The following is a 12,740-nucleotide window of genomic DNA, read 5'->3' as shown; positions in this document are numbered from 1 at the left end:
CAACACTTGTTTTTGTCCATTCCTCTTATTACAGCCATTCGAGTGAGAATGGAGTGATATCTCGTTGTGGTTTTGATCTGCATTTCCCTAATGATTAATGCTGTTGAGCATCTTTCCATTCATTGACTTTATGAAACCTCAAAAAATAAGCAGGATTAGACCTGACCATACATGAATAAAGGACCACCTTCTCCTTCTTCTTTATTCCGTTTCTATACCAAGATATGTTATTAATTTATTCAGTCAATACTGAGGCTGACTCAGCCCTGGGTTAGGCACAGTCAAAAATTTTAAAGAAACAGAAATGATGGCCTCTACCATCAGGAAATTTAAATTATAATTGAGAATAAAGTGATGAAAGAATCATAATAAACATATACCTCAAAGAATGTATATCTTAAAACATTGGATCAAAGATCATTTTCAAGTAGAAATTCCTCCCCAAAGCCCTACAATCCCTTGGCACTTCTTGTAGGAGCAGTCACTCAACAGGCCAATTGCCTAAAAACACTTAGCTTTACATATTGTGAAAAGTGGGTTTAGGGCTTTCTGGATACATAAACTTAAATCATCTGTCCTGGTTCTGGTGTGTCCTGGTTCTCACTTGCTGGCAGATTCAGGAGACACAGTTTTGTTACATAACTTGTATGTGTGACGACCTGACATTCCAGTCGGGCCGCAGGGTCAGACATTTGGACTCTTCTGGAACCCAAATGTGCGCAGGAGCACAAAACCGTACCAAGCAGGGTGGGGGCACGCCTCTGCTCTGCTGTGCTTCCACGTGCATCGTTGCCCCCATCTTCTCCCCAGGCCCAGGGGGTTAAATTGTTCCCTTTCCACCGCGGCCACGTCATGGATTCCGGCTGTCTTTCTTTCTAAACACCCTGAGGTCAGGCCAAGCAGACATGTGGGCAGGCTTTTTTTTTTTTTTTTACAGAGGCTTCAGCAGCTGAACTGGTAATGCTAGAACGTGGTGTTAGAGAAGAGAGCTTGGCACGGGGCCTGCCATTTCCAGAGTCTTGTCTCCTTCCGCTAATGTTTGAGGAAACAAGAGAAGGAGCACAGCAGTGAGGCCCAAAACATGTTGCATCAGCAAAAGTGTCCAATGGCAGATTGCTGGATGTCTGACGTTCAAAATAAAAAGCAGACGTAACTTTCTATAGGCTTAAATGAGTAAATAAGATACAATGAGATTCTTCCACTATGCTTGACACTTAATAGAATGCTTGTTGAAGCAACTGCGTCATCAGCCACATGCCTGGCAGACTTCTAAAGAAAATTATTAAGTCCATCCTTCTAAACTTAGCAATCGTGCATATGCATCAACATGCATATGTTAATCCTTAATATTCATAGGACTTGTGATCCTGAAAAACCATTTGCCCACGACCTTAACTACCATAGTTCAAAACTAAGGCAGTGAACACTTGGATACTCCCTGTTTTGCTTACAAATTACATGACCTTGGGCAAGTCATTTAAAATGTCAAAATCTCAATTTCCTTATTATTAAGGTCCTTTATGCTTCCAAAAAGCATTCTGTTCTAACTTGTATTCTTTGTAGCACATACGGTACCTCCACGTTCTCTTGCTTGGGTTTCAATTTCTTGCTTCTTGCTTCCCCATCCGGGCCAGCCCCACTTTTCTGCAAACTTGTCTAAAACTAAAATAAAATAAACCTTTTAAAAATCACAGCATCAGTCTCTAAATTGGTCACATGTCAAAGACGATGGGGATCCATTTCAACATAATGGCCGAGTCCTAAGGGCATGGCATTTGATGCCCGACACACCTGGATTCCCCGCTCTCCTCTGACAGCTACAAGCCGTGAGATCTGGGACAAATGACCGAACCTCACTCGGCTCAGTTTTCTCATTTGCACCTCCCTGGGCTGTGGTGAGGCTGAAATGATGTTGGACATAGACAAGGCTTAGCACAGGACTTGGCACCCAATGAGGCAGCCGTTAGTAACCGGTAATATTATCTCGGCATACATGATCTCTAAATTAGTTTCCTGGGAATGAAGGTGACTTGCACTCATGACATTTATTAAACTTTGGAAGAGTCTAGTTTTCTAATTCCATTCATCCTCCAACAAAAATGTCCAATTGTATAGCAATTTACAGTTCAGGATCCACTTTCACAAATACTGCCTTTTCCCTCTGACTTTTAGTCTATTTCTTTTTTAGATGCCACCCAGCATTATCCAAAGCCCCAATTTTTATACACAAAAGAATGACCAAAAAAAAAAAAAAAGAAAGAAAGGAAGAAAATAGAGCATGGACTATTAGTTACTATCAAACTTAAGCAAGTATTTCTAAACATTCAGCTAATAATTTCACTGTTGTTTTTTCTTTTTGCAAGACTATTGTAAAGGATCACTATTTTTATTCCACAGGGATTTTCTTTTGTTTTTTTTAAAGATTTTATTTATTTTAATTGTCAGAGAGAGAAAGAGCACAAGCAGGGGGAGCGGCAGGCAGAGGGAGAAGCAGGCTCCCTGCCGAGCAGGGAGCCCGATGAGGGACTCGATCCCAGGACCCTGGGATCATGACCTGAGCCGAAGGCAGACGCTTAATGACTGAGCCACCCAGGCGCCCCGTCATTTTTATTTTTAATGTTATCAATTTGATTTGTGTGGTAAAAGCAATAATTCATCAATTAAATTTACCAGGGACAAAGCTTAACTACTTTTATTTTAATTGTCAGAGAGAGAAAGAGCACAAGCAGGGGGAGGAGCAGAGGCAGAGGGAGAAGCAGACTCCCCGCCGAGCAGGGAGCCCGATGAGGGACTCGAACCCAGGACCCTGGGATCATGACCTGAGCCGAAGGCAGACGCTTAACTGACTGAGCCACCCAGGCGCCCACCACAGGGATTTTCTTAACCTGTACCAGTTCACCATGCATTATGGTAATGTGAAATTAACATGCAGGGCCAGAGACCTGCAAGTGATCTTCTCTCTTCTGTTTAGAGAGAAGCCAGTGCTACACTGAGGGGCCATCGTCCGTTCAAGCAGATAATGCCAGACAGTGGCCACTGGATAAACAAGATTTTGATTTGTTGCTTAGTACAACCATTCCCACATAATCCTAGGTCCTACTGCTGTATGCCCACCAGAGACAGGAGGACCTGAAGCAGTGTCAAATAATTCCTGACCTAATGCAACGTTTCTCTAGTGGTGGAAGAAAAGACACCAGCACCAGACAGTGCAAAATCCCTTACCACACCATTCAGGACAGACTGTGGATGCCATAAGACTGTGATTTTCAAAAAAAAAATTTTTTTTTAGGCCCCTCAGGCTCTACAGAAATCCTTTCAGGGGAATCCGGACACAAGAGATGCTGAGTTGATTGGAGGAGAGGTGGCGAGCCCCCTCCTCCGTGGCCCCCTGGCTGCAGGGATCACAGCTTTTAAAACTGCCAGGACTTGAGAGACGGGTGAGATTTGAATGGACAGAGAAGCAGGGAACAGGGCATTCCAGGTAGGAGGAATAACAAGGGCAAAGAGGCAAGAAGGTAGGAATTCAAAGTAAGACATCGTACGCCTTCCTCGTGGACACCTAGTGATAAGGAGGTGGTAAGTAAGTGGTAAAAGGCACCCACGTGGTTTTGGGTTCCAACTTGAGCCAGCGTCCAACTATTTTAAGCCTGGCGAAACAGTTAACAAATGCCCTACAGCAGGGCAGATGGAAAACGTAAGGTTAACGGACTGCAGTCAGATGACGTGACTTGTCCTTATTCCTTTCAGAATCATTTCAAGTAGTTGTAAGAGGAAACGGCTTCCGACACGCCCGAAACGTGGACAGGGTCCTCTGCAGCTTCAAGATCAACGAGTCAGTCACCCTCAGTAAGTTCTTGCAGAGTTGTGGGTCTGCTCAGTCTGCTTTGGGGAGGGGGGCCCCAGCTCCACCTGCCATATGCCTGGGCCCCCACAGGGGACCTCACGGAGAAGGGCCTTCCTTGGTGGACGGGCCTCCCGAGGGGACCTATCTCGCCCCAAAGCTGTCCTTGTTCCTGTCAGGAAAGGCAGGAGGGCACCTGAGTCTCAGTCCACCGATGTCCACGCTAAGTCACTCTCTCTGGTGGCAGTGCTGGTGCTGGGTGCTTAGAGCTCGGGAAGCTGGGTGTTCCTTAACAAAGGACTAGGTACTGTCAATCGTAAGAGTGAAAAATAGATGGTCTAAATTTATGAATTCTGAATAAACCAAAAGGCAAACTGTTAGGCTTGCATGTGTAGATTCTGGAAGTTTTTCCGATCTGGATGATTCTTGCCTCGAGTGGCCAAGAAATTCTTATCACAGTGAATACCTGACATGAAATACAGCAATATGGAAGGAAAACAAAGTGCACTTCATGCAAAAAATGAATTATCATGGCACTGGCACTTTTAAAAGACATTTGTAGCAGGCAAGTTCTTAATTTAAAGACATATGTGATTCGTGCGGCTGTCCAGGAGAGGTGGGGAAGTCTGGTTATGGGGAGAACAGATGGCCAGGAGCCCTGGTTATTATTCACTATCTGCAGTGACAAATGGTAAGAATACACTACATTTTGTGTAACGTTGTGTCCTTCTAAATGTTTCACATCTCTGTGCCACGGTAGCTGTGGGAGGGAGGAGGATCAAGGAGCCCGGGGAGACGCACATGTATTGACTCGGCTGTGACTCTAGGGTCGGCCTCCTCATAGCCTTATGGCATGAGTGCTGTCTTGCTTTTATAAAGGAAGAATTGAGGGGCATGGCTTTTTTCCTCCTTAACCTCTTAAAACCCCCTTGAATATTTAAACCGAGATAGGTATTGGCTTCCTTACAAACATGTGGAATTCCGGATATCATCATACTCATACGATTGGAATCTTTCCAAACATTTGAAACATTCAGTTCATTTTCTTGATACTTGGAAATGCTCTCACACATCCAAAAAGTACATGCGATTTGAAATCATTTTGAAAAATCCCCGACTAGTCATAGTGTGAAGGTTGGACTTGTGCACTCTTCCGAGTTCCTCCGTTCTCTTCCCTTTGATTGTGATGTCGCTCAAATACACCTGCCCTCTCTTCTTAGCCAAAATCTCAAATCTAAGATCAGAAAGTCCTGAGGGTTAACCTCAAAGATGTCAAGCCTTCCTACGTAGGCTTCCTAGACAAGCGAGCCTTCGGACCCAGCCCGTCTCTAAAGATGAATGGAAATGGGGTGCAGCGTGGCCATTGCCTGAAAGGTTACGCAGAGATGCTGTGTTAGTATAACATGAACTGCGGATGTGCTCTGGATTTGTAGAGTGACATTCTGAAGCCCTATTTTCCAGCTTCTCTATGAAATTTTCTTTCTTGGGAAACCCAACTCATCCTCTTTCTTCCTATTCTCTTCCTTTCCTAATATATACTTGCAAACACCTGCACAAGCTCTCCACTTCATTCATATTCAAAAACAAATAAAGGTCATAGGGGTAGGGATCTGGCTGAAGCCACAAGCCTCATTGTGCTTGCTGCACAGCGCTGACAGTTTGGGGCAGAGGAAGGCAGTGACTCAGGCATATGACATCCTGCAAGCAATTCTCCTACACGCAAACATACGGTTATTAAAAATATCCCAAGTGGGGGGGTGGGACGCCTTCGTGGCTCAGTCGTTAAGCGTCTGCCTTCTGCTCACGTCATGATCCCAGGGTCCAGGGATCAAGCCCCACATCATGCTCCCCACTCATCAAGGAGCCTGCTTCTCCCTCTCCCACTCCCCCTGCTTGTGTTCCCTCTCTTGTTGTGTCTCTCTGTCAAATAAATAAATAAAATCATAAATAAATAAATAAATAAAATCCCAAGGGGGAAATATTGTAATTGGAAAAAAAAACACTTGTCCTTTGTTCATTAATTCACCTGCTCATTTCCATTCAGTAAATGATATGAACAAGAAACTATGAGGACAGAAGAGATAAATAAATTTTAAAATACAACATAGTCGAATCTACATTTTTCTCTCAACCTTATGGATGTAACAGTCTCTACTGAGTCACCTCTGTGAAATAAAATAAATTTTGATTCCTTTACTTTTCCCAATCTCCTTTCCTATCTCTAGATCCCAAGTTTTAAAACATTATCTATTTTCATTTTTATAGTATGTATTTCCTCTTTCAAGATTTTTTCCCAAATACTGCATTAGATTTTATAACTGGAAGAGAATATAATGCCATTATCAATCAGAAAAAGATTAATCGATGGCCCAGTGATGAAGCTAGGACTGTTGTGGCTCCAGCCAGTTCAAGCATGGTGCAGGCCCCATAGTCTTTGACAAATAATACAATAGCAGATTCTATAAAGCCAAAACTACACATTAAAAAAAACAAATTGAAGAATTAGATTTATAGTGGAAGATGCTAACATGACTTTCTAAGTCTTCGAATGAATAATAAAAAAATTAAAGATATAGAGCAGGTATATAGATATGTTTTTAAATGGCTATGAACAGCCCTAAACATTTATTGTACTGACATAAACAAAATGCCAATATTTAAATATAATACCTACTTCTCTCCCACATTCCTTTGCTTAAAAATAAAATCAATGAATCAACTATTTAGAAATCTAAAACAATTTCTGGACTTGCATTCAATATATTAGATCCAAAAATTCTGGTTGAAATATGATTTTAAAATTTCCAGGGGTGCCCGGGGGGGTCAGTCAGTTGAGCGTCTGACTCTTGATTTCAGTTCAGGTCGTGATCTCAGGGTCATGGGATCAAGCCCCACATCAGGCTCCATGCTCAGCACAGAGTCAGCTTAAGAGTCTCTCTCTCTCTCCCTCTCCCTCCACCCCCACCCCATTCCCACTCTAAATAAATAAATAAATAAAACCTTAAAAAAATGTAATGTGTGACCCTGCTCAAAAGAAGGAAACCCTCAGGTATAGAAAATAAGGGAATGCAAAATCTAAGCAGGAAGCAAAGCTGAGGAGGCTCTAGTCCTGGGGGTCTGCCGGCCGAGATCCCAACACTGATGCAGACATAGGACATCAGCCTGTGCAAGGCAGCAGGCAAGAACAGAGCCCCCTGCAGAATTCAGCTCCAAAGGGCTATACCACACATTAACTGGGATTGGAAAAGCTGCTCAGTGACTCAAATAAGCAAGGGAGTAAAGATAAGATGTTATACCACCCAGATGATACAGAAGCACCAAGTCAGGAAACAGACCCCAGAACGTGTCCACGACCATTCTGATCCCTTGGCCCTGGCAGTGGCAATGCACATCTAAGCCAACATACAGCACTCCTGCGGCCAACAGCCCCCACTGAAGAAGAGCTCACAGCACCACATGCCCAATCAGATGAAGATGGATAAAAGAAAGAGGAGAACAAGCAAGAAAATGGGACTGGAGAACAATTTGAAAGATCATGTAAATAAACACATTTAAAGTGTGTAGAGAGATCAATAAGACCAAGGGGAAGACCATTCAACAAAAGCAGATCTGCAAAAGAATCTAGTGTAAATTCTAGAGTTGAAAAATTTTATTCACTGAATTGCAATTTAATGGATGGATTTAGCAGTGTGATTAGACAGAGGGGAAGATGACATGCATGAACTAGAAAAGAAAGACAAGAAAATCCAGCCAAAGCACCAGAGCCAGATTATTTTCACCCAAGTTTTGTAAGACTTTAAAGGACAGATGATCCATATCTGAAACATACAAAGCAAATAGAGAAAAAAACATCTTAATTCATTTTATAATTACATAATCTTCATTTTTTAAAAAAACTAGACAAAGACACTAGAAGTAGAGAATATTTGAGATCAAGCTCATTGAAGACATCTAATAAAATGCTGTCAAACAAAATCCAGCAATGTATCTAAAAAGAACCAGCATAGGTAAGACAATTTTGAAGAATGAATGGGAATTTGTCTCTTATATAGCAAAACATTTTATGCCAAGAAGGTATCAAAATTCATTATCCATTCCAAATTTTAAAATATGTAGTTTTAGAAAACTAGGAATAGGATAAAACTTTTTCAGCACAATAAAAAACATATCTAGATATGTGAATTCAAAACTTGACATCATTGAATAGTAAATCACTACGTAGAGGTATTCACTTTATAGTTAGGGGGAGAAAAAACAGGACAACTTGTTTTATGATTATTATTTAATATTGATCTGAAAGTTCTAGCAGCCATCCAGTAGAACTTTCTGTGATGATGGAAATGTTCTAAAATGGTAGCTAATGGTAGTCGCAAGCCACAGGTGGCTACTGGGGACTTGAAATGTGGCTAGTGCAATTGCGGAACTGAATTTTTAATTTCATTTCACGTAAACGAAATTTAAACTTAACTTAAATGTCAACAGCCACTGTGACTAGTGTACTGGTCAAGGCCATAGGTATCACAATAACCCAAGAAAACTAATGAGAGATCTAAGTACAGGAAAGGCGGTCAAACATCATTACTTCAAAATGTTGATTGTATCCTTCTGGAAAACTAAAGAGAATCAATAAACTACTAGACTAATAAGAAGGTTATTAAACTGCATGATTTTGAAATAAATATCTACCTTATAATAATCAATAGTTTTGTCAGAGTTCAGTAATGATCAATTAGAATGCATCCCAGGAGAAATAGAGCAATGACACAAGAGATCTAGTAAGAATTAATATAACAAAACTTGGTGAGGGATATGAAAGTATAAATAAACGGAGAAGCAGTATAGATTCATGCACAGGCACTGGACCCAAACCACCCAGGAAAATGTGACCATGGCAAGTTACTTAACAGCTTCATGCCTCAGTTTCCCTCTCTGTAAAATGAGGATAGCAATAACAGCTCCTCTCTCATGAATTGCTTCGAGGTTTAAATGTGGGGAGTGGGGCTTAGAACAGGACCTGGCACACAGTAAGCAGTCAATCGCTGTTGGCTATTGGTATTAATTAATAATTACGACTCTCACCATTATTAAATAGAGTGGCAACTGAGTATTGTAAAGACATCAGTTGTCTTCAAATTAATATTTACTTTTAAAACAATCCCAATGAAAATTCCAATGGGACTTTTTTTTGTTGTTCTTATGTTAATCCCCATACATTACATCATTAGTTTTAGATATAGTGTTCCATGATTCATTGTTTGTGCATAACACCCTGTGCTCCATGCAGAATGTGCCCTCCTCAATACCCACCACCAGGCTAACCCATCCTCCCACCCCCCTCCCCTCTAGAACCCTCAGTTTGTTTTTCAGAGTCCATCGTCTCTCATGGTTCGTCTACCCCTCCGATTTCCCCCGCTTCATTCTTCCCCTCCCGCTACCTTCTTCTTCTTCTTCTTTTTTTTTTAACATATATTGCATTATTTGTTTCAGAGGTACAAATCTGAGATTCAACAGTCTTGCACAATTCACAGCGCTTACCAGAGCACATACCCTCCCCAGTGTCTATCACCCAGTCACCCCATCCCTCCCACCCCACCCCCCACTCAAGCAATCCTCAGTTTGTTTCCTGCAATTAAGAATTCCTCATATCAGTGAGGTCATATGATACATGTCTTTCTCTGTTTGACTTATTTCGCTCAACATAATACCCTCCAGTTCCATCCACGTCGTTGCAAATGGCAAGATCTCATTCCTTTTGATGGCTGCATAATATTCCATTGTATATATATATATACCACATCTTCTTTATCCATTCATCTGTCGATGGACATCTTACCTCTTTCCACAGTTTGGCTATTGTGGACATTGCTGCTATAAACATCGGGGTGCACGTACCCTTTCGGATCCCTACTTTTGTATCTTTGGGGTAAATACCCAGTAGTGCAATTGCTGGATCATATGGTAGCTCTATTTTCAACTTTCTGAGGAACCTCCATACTGTTTTCCAGAGTGGCTGCACCAGCTTGCATTCCCACCAACAGGGTAGGAGGGTTCCCCTTTCTCCGCATCCCCGTCAACATCTGTTCTTTCCTGACTTGTTAATTTTAGCCATTCTGACTGGTGTGAGGTGGTATCTCATTGAGGTTTTGATTTGGATTTCCCTGATGCCGAGCGATGTTGAGCACTTTTTCATGTGTCTGTTGGCCCCAATGGGACTTTTTAAGTTAACAAAATAATTCTAAACTTTATAAGGAAGAATAAACATTCAAGAATGGCCAAGAAAAATGTGGAAAGTTGCCATAGCTGATTTTTAAGATGCATAAAAGAGCTGCGGTAATTGGTAACTGAAACGATGTATAACCGGTGCTACAAAAGGCACACTGAGCTTTGGAACAGGAAAAACAAAGGCCATAAACAGAGCCAAACACTTATGTGAATTTGATATAAAATAAAGTGACCTTCTATTCAACAGGAAAAGAATGGATTATTCCCCCAAAATGGTGTTGAGACAACTGGCTAACCACTTGGAAAAACAATTCAGTGAGATTTCTATCTCACACCTTACATCGAAACAAATTCCAGATGAAAAATTTAAATGTGAACATGAAACTATAAAAGTTCTAGAAGGAAACAAAAATAAATATTTACGTCATTGTCTAGTAGGGAGAGGCTTTTTAAGCATAACACTGGAGCGAGAAAGAATAAAGGGAAAATTTAATAGTTTGGGTGCATATTTTTTATCTTTCTGTTACCGTCCCCTCAAAATCTAAAGGGAACAGAAAACTAGCAAAATTATTTAAAAGACATATAAAAAAGAGTCAATAACCTTAACATACAGACTGCTCTTAAAATCAGTAAAAGAAAAAAAAGGTGAGCACATCAGTGGATGAAAGCTATGAAAAGGAAATTTACAAGAACAATAGTGGTCAGCAAACATATGGAAAATGCTAACTGTAACCAAAGACATGCAAATTGAATAATCTATCAACCTGGCAAAGATTAACAATACAATGCCCGGTATTGGCAAAAAATACAGGGGAACAGGTGTTTTCATTCATCATTGGGACACCATTAAATCTTTTAAAAGGCAATTCTTAAAATGAAGCAACTGCTTTTATATATTTTTGACCCAGAATTTCCATTTCGACTTCCTCAAAAGGAAATGATTGGGAATATTTACAAGGACTTGGCTACAAGAATGTTCATCCTGATTCTGCTTATGATAGCAAAAGGAAAAAGAAAGAGAAAGAGGGAGAGAGGGGGAGGAGGAGAGGAAGGAAGGAAGGAAGGAAGGAAGGAAGGAAGGAAGGAAGGAAGGAAACCAAAATATCTAAATGGAAAAAATATAAATGTTGAACAATAGAAAATCTGTTATATAAATGATACTTTACCCCTATGTAATTAATGTTGTGAAGAAGGGAAAGAAGAACAATTGCTGATGTGGGAAAATGTTAATAATATAGTTACAAAAGTTACAAAACAATACCTCCATGCTATTTCTGTTTTATACACCTACTTTTATGCAGAGAGAGACTTGAAAACACATCAAAATGTTAACAGTAGTTACCTCTGAATGAGACCACTATTAATTTTTTCTTTTAAGTTTTCTACAATCATATGTCTCGTATGTAACAAGAAAAAAATCCACAACAGCTGTTTAAAATTTAATTTTAAAATCCTTGTTAATTATGTACTCCTAGCACACATCTTCAGTTTAGCATTTGGTTAGCTCTCCAGTCACCAGGCTGAACTCACCCCTGGCCAAGAAGATATCTTGGAAATCCTCACACAAACTTTATTTATTCTGGCTGCACTTTTTCCTACTCCAGTATTCAACATATTGTGCCAAGAAAAGATCCACTTTCAATTGGAAATCCATTTGCAGAGAGATTAGAATGCTGAAAAGGAGACACTGGGGTATAAGCTGAGAAATGATCCATCTTAATGAACAGTAAATTAAAAATGGGCTTTTTATCAATGCAATAATATAAAACATGCTAGACTATCCTGGGGCTGTGTGGCAAGGTAGGAGGTATGACGATAAACACAGAAACCGATTTTTAACAAACTCACTAAAATTCAATTTATAGGCCATGTGAGAAATCAGTTTCCTGGTTTTATAGGCACACTTATATTTTTTGCTGCAAAATGTTATTTCCCAGCTTGATCTCCAATCCTATTCACTAGGCATGGCTCTGGTTTACTTTTTGTTCACTCTCAAAGGATAAAACTTTGCCCCCTTTGAAGATTCTTTTTCAAAATGAACTTTAGTCATGAAGGCAGTTCTAAGAGTCCCAAAGAGGGGTTCAGCTTCCCGAGAGGACGAGAGACAACACTCACTCGAATGCAGAAGTTCGAGTGTGTTTGTTTTTAAAAATCTGTCCAATTATCCAGAAACTATACTTCATCTTAGAAAACATGTGGGCCCTGGGGCTGCTGTGGGCACCCTAAGGAGATCATGGAAATGCACCTATGATGGCAGATGGGGAGGGAAGAAGACAAACTTCCCAAACAAAAGCCTATTGTTTCCTTTCTCACTGGTTAGAGTATTGCATCTTTTGGTCAAAAGTACTTAGTGCAATTTGGATGCATCCCTGAGGGGTTGATGTCATAAGAAGATGGTGGAAGGTCACTTAGGGCAACTCGGAATGAAGAGACATAAAGGAGCATCTCCTCTTGTGGTGCATAAATAACATCAGACTCTCCAGAGAGCTTCGTCTAAGAAATAATAGCAGCTACTGATTGCTGAGCACCTACCCTGGGCCTTCCCTGTACTATCTCATTGCATCCTCACAGCACCCCAGTGAGGGACAAGTTATTTGTATCCCTTTTTGCTAAGTAGGAAACTAAAACTCAGAAGTGCCCAAGGTCACCTAGAGGGCTGGAGGTAGAAGCGATTTGG

General features: G+C 40.7%; 1 protein-coding gene across 1 annotated transcript in view; it reads left to right on the top strand.

The window, feature by feature from the left end:
- ANTXR1 (ANTXR cell adhesion molecule 1) overlaps positions 1–12,740 on the top strand; it is a 219,499-nt gene that overhangs the window by 81,529 nt on the left and 125,230 nt on the right. Inside the window, exon 10 of the mRNA XM_021699264.1 lies at positions 3,748–3,846. Coding sequence (XP_021554939.1) covers positions 3,748–3,846 — 99 coding nt within the window. The remainder of the gene's footprint in view (positions 1–3,747; positions 3,847–12,740) is intronic.

Source organism: Neomonachus schauinslandi, chromosome 10 (genome assembly GCF_002201575.2).
Source record: "Neomonachus schauinslandi chromosome 10, ASM220157v2, whole genome shotgun sequence".
NCBI classification, from domain to species: Eukaryota; Metazoa; Chordata; class Mammalia; order Carnivora; family Phocidae; genus Neomonachus; species Neomonachus schauinslandi.
The sequence above is the reverse complement of the archived record's forward strand: the minus strand, read 5'-3'. Positions and strand labels throughout refer to the sequence as shown.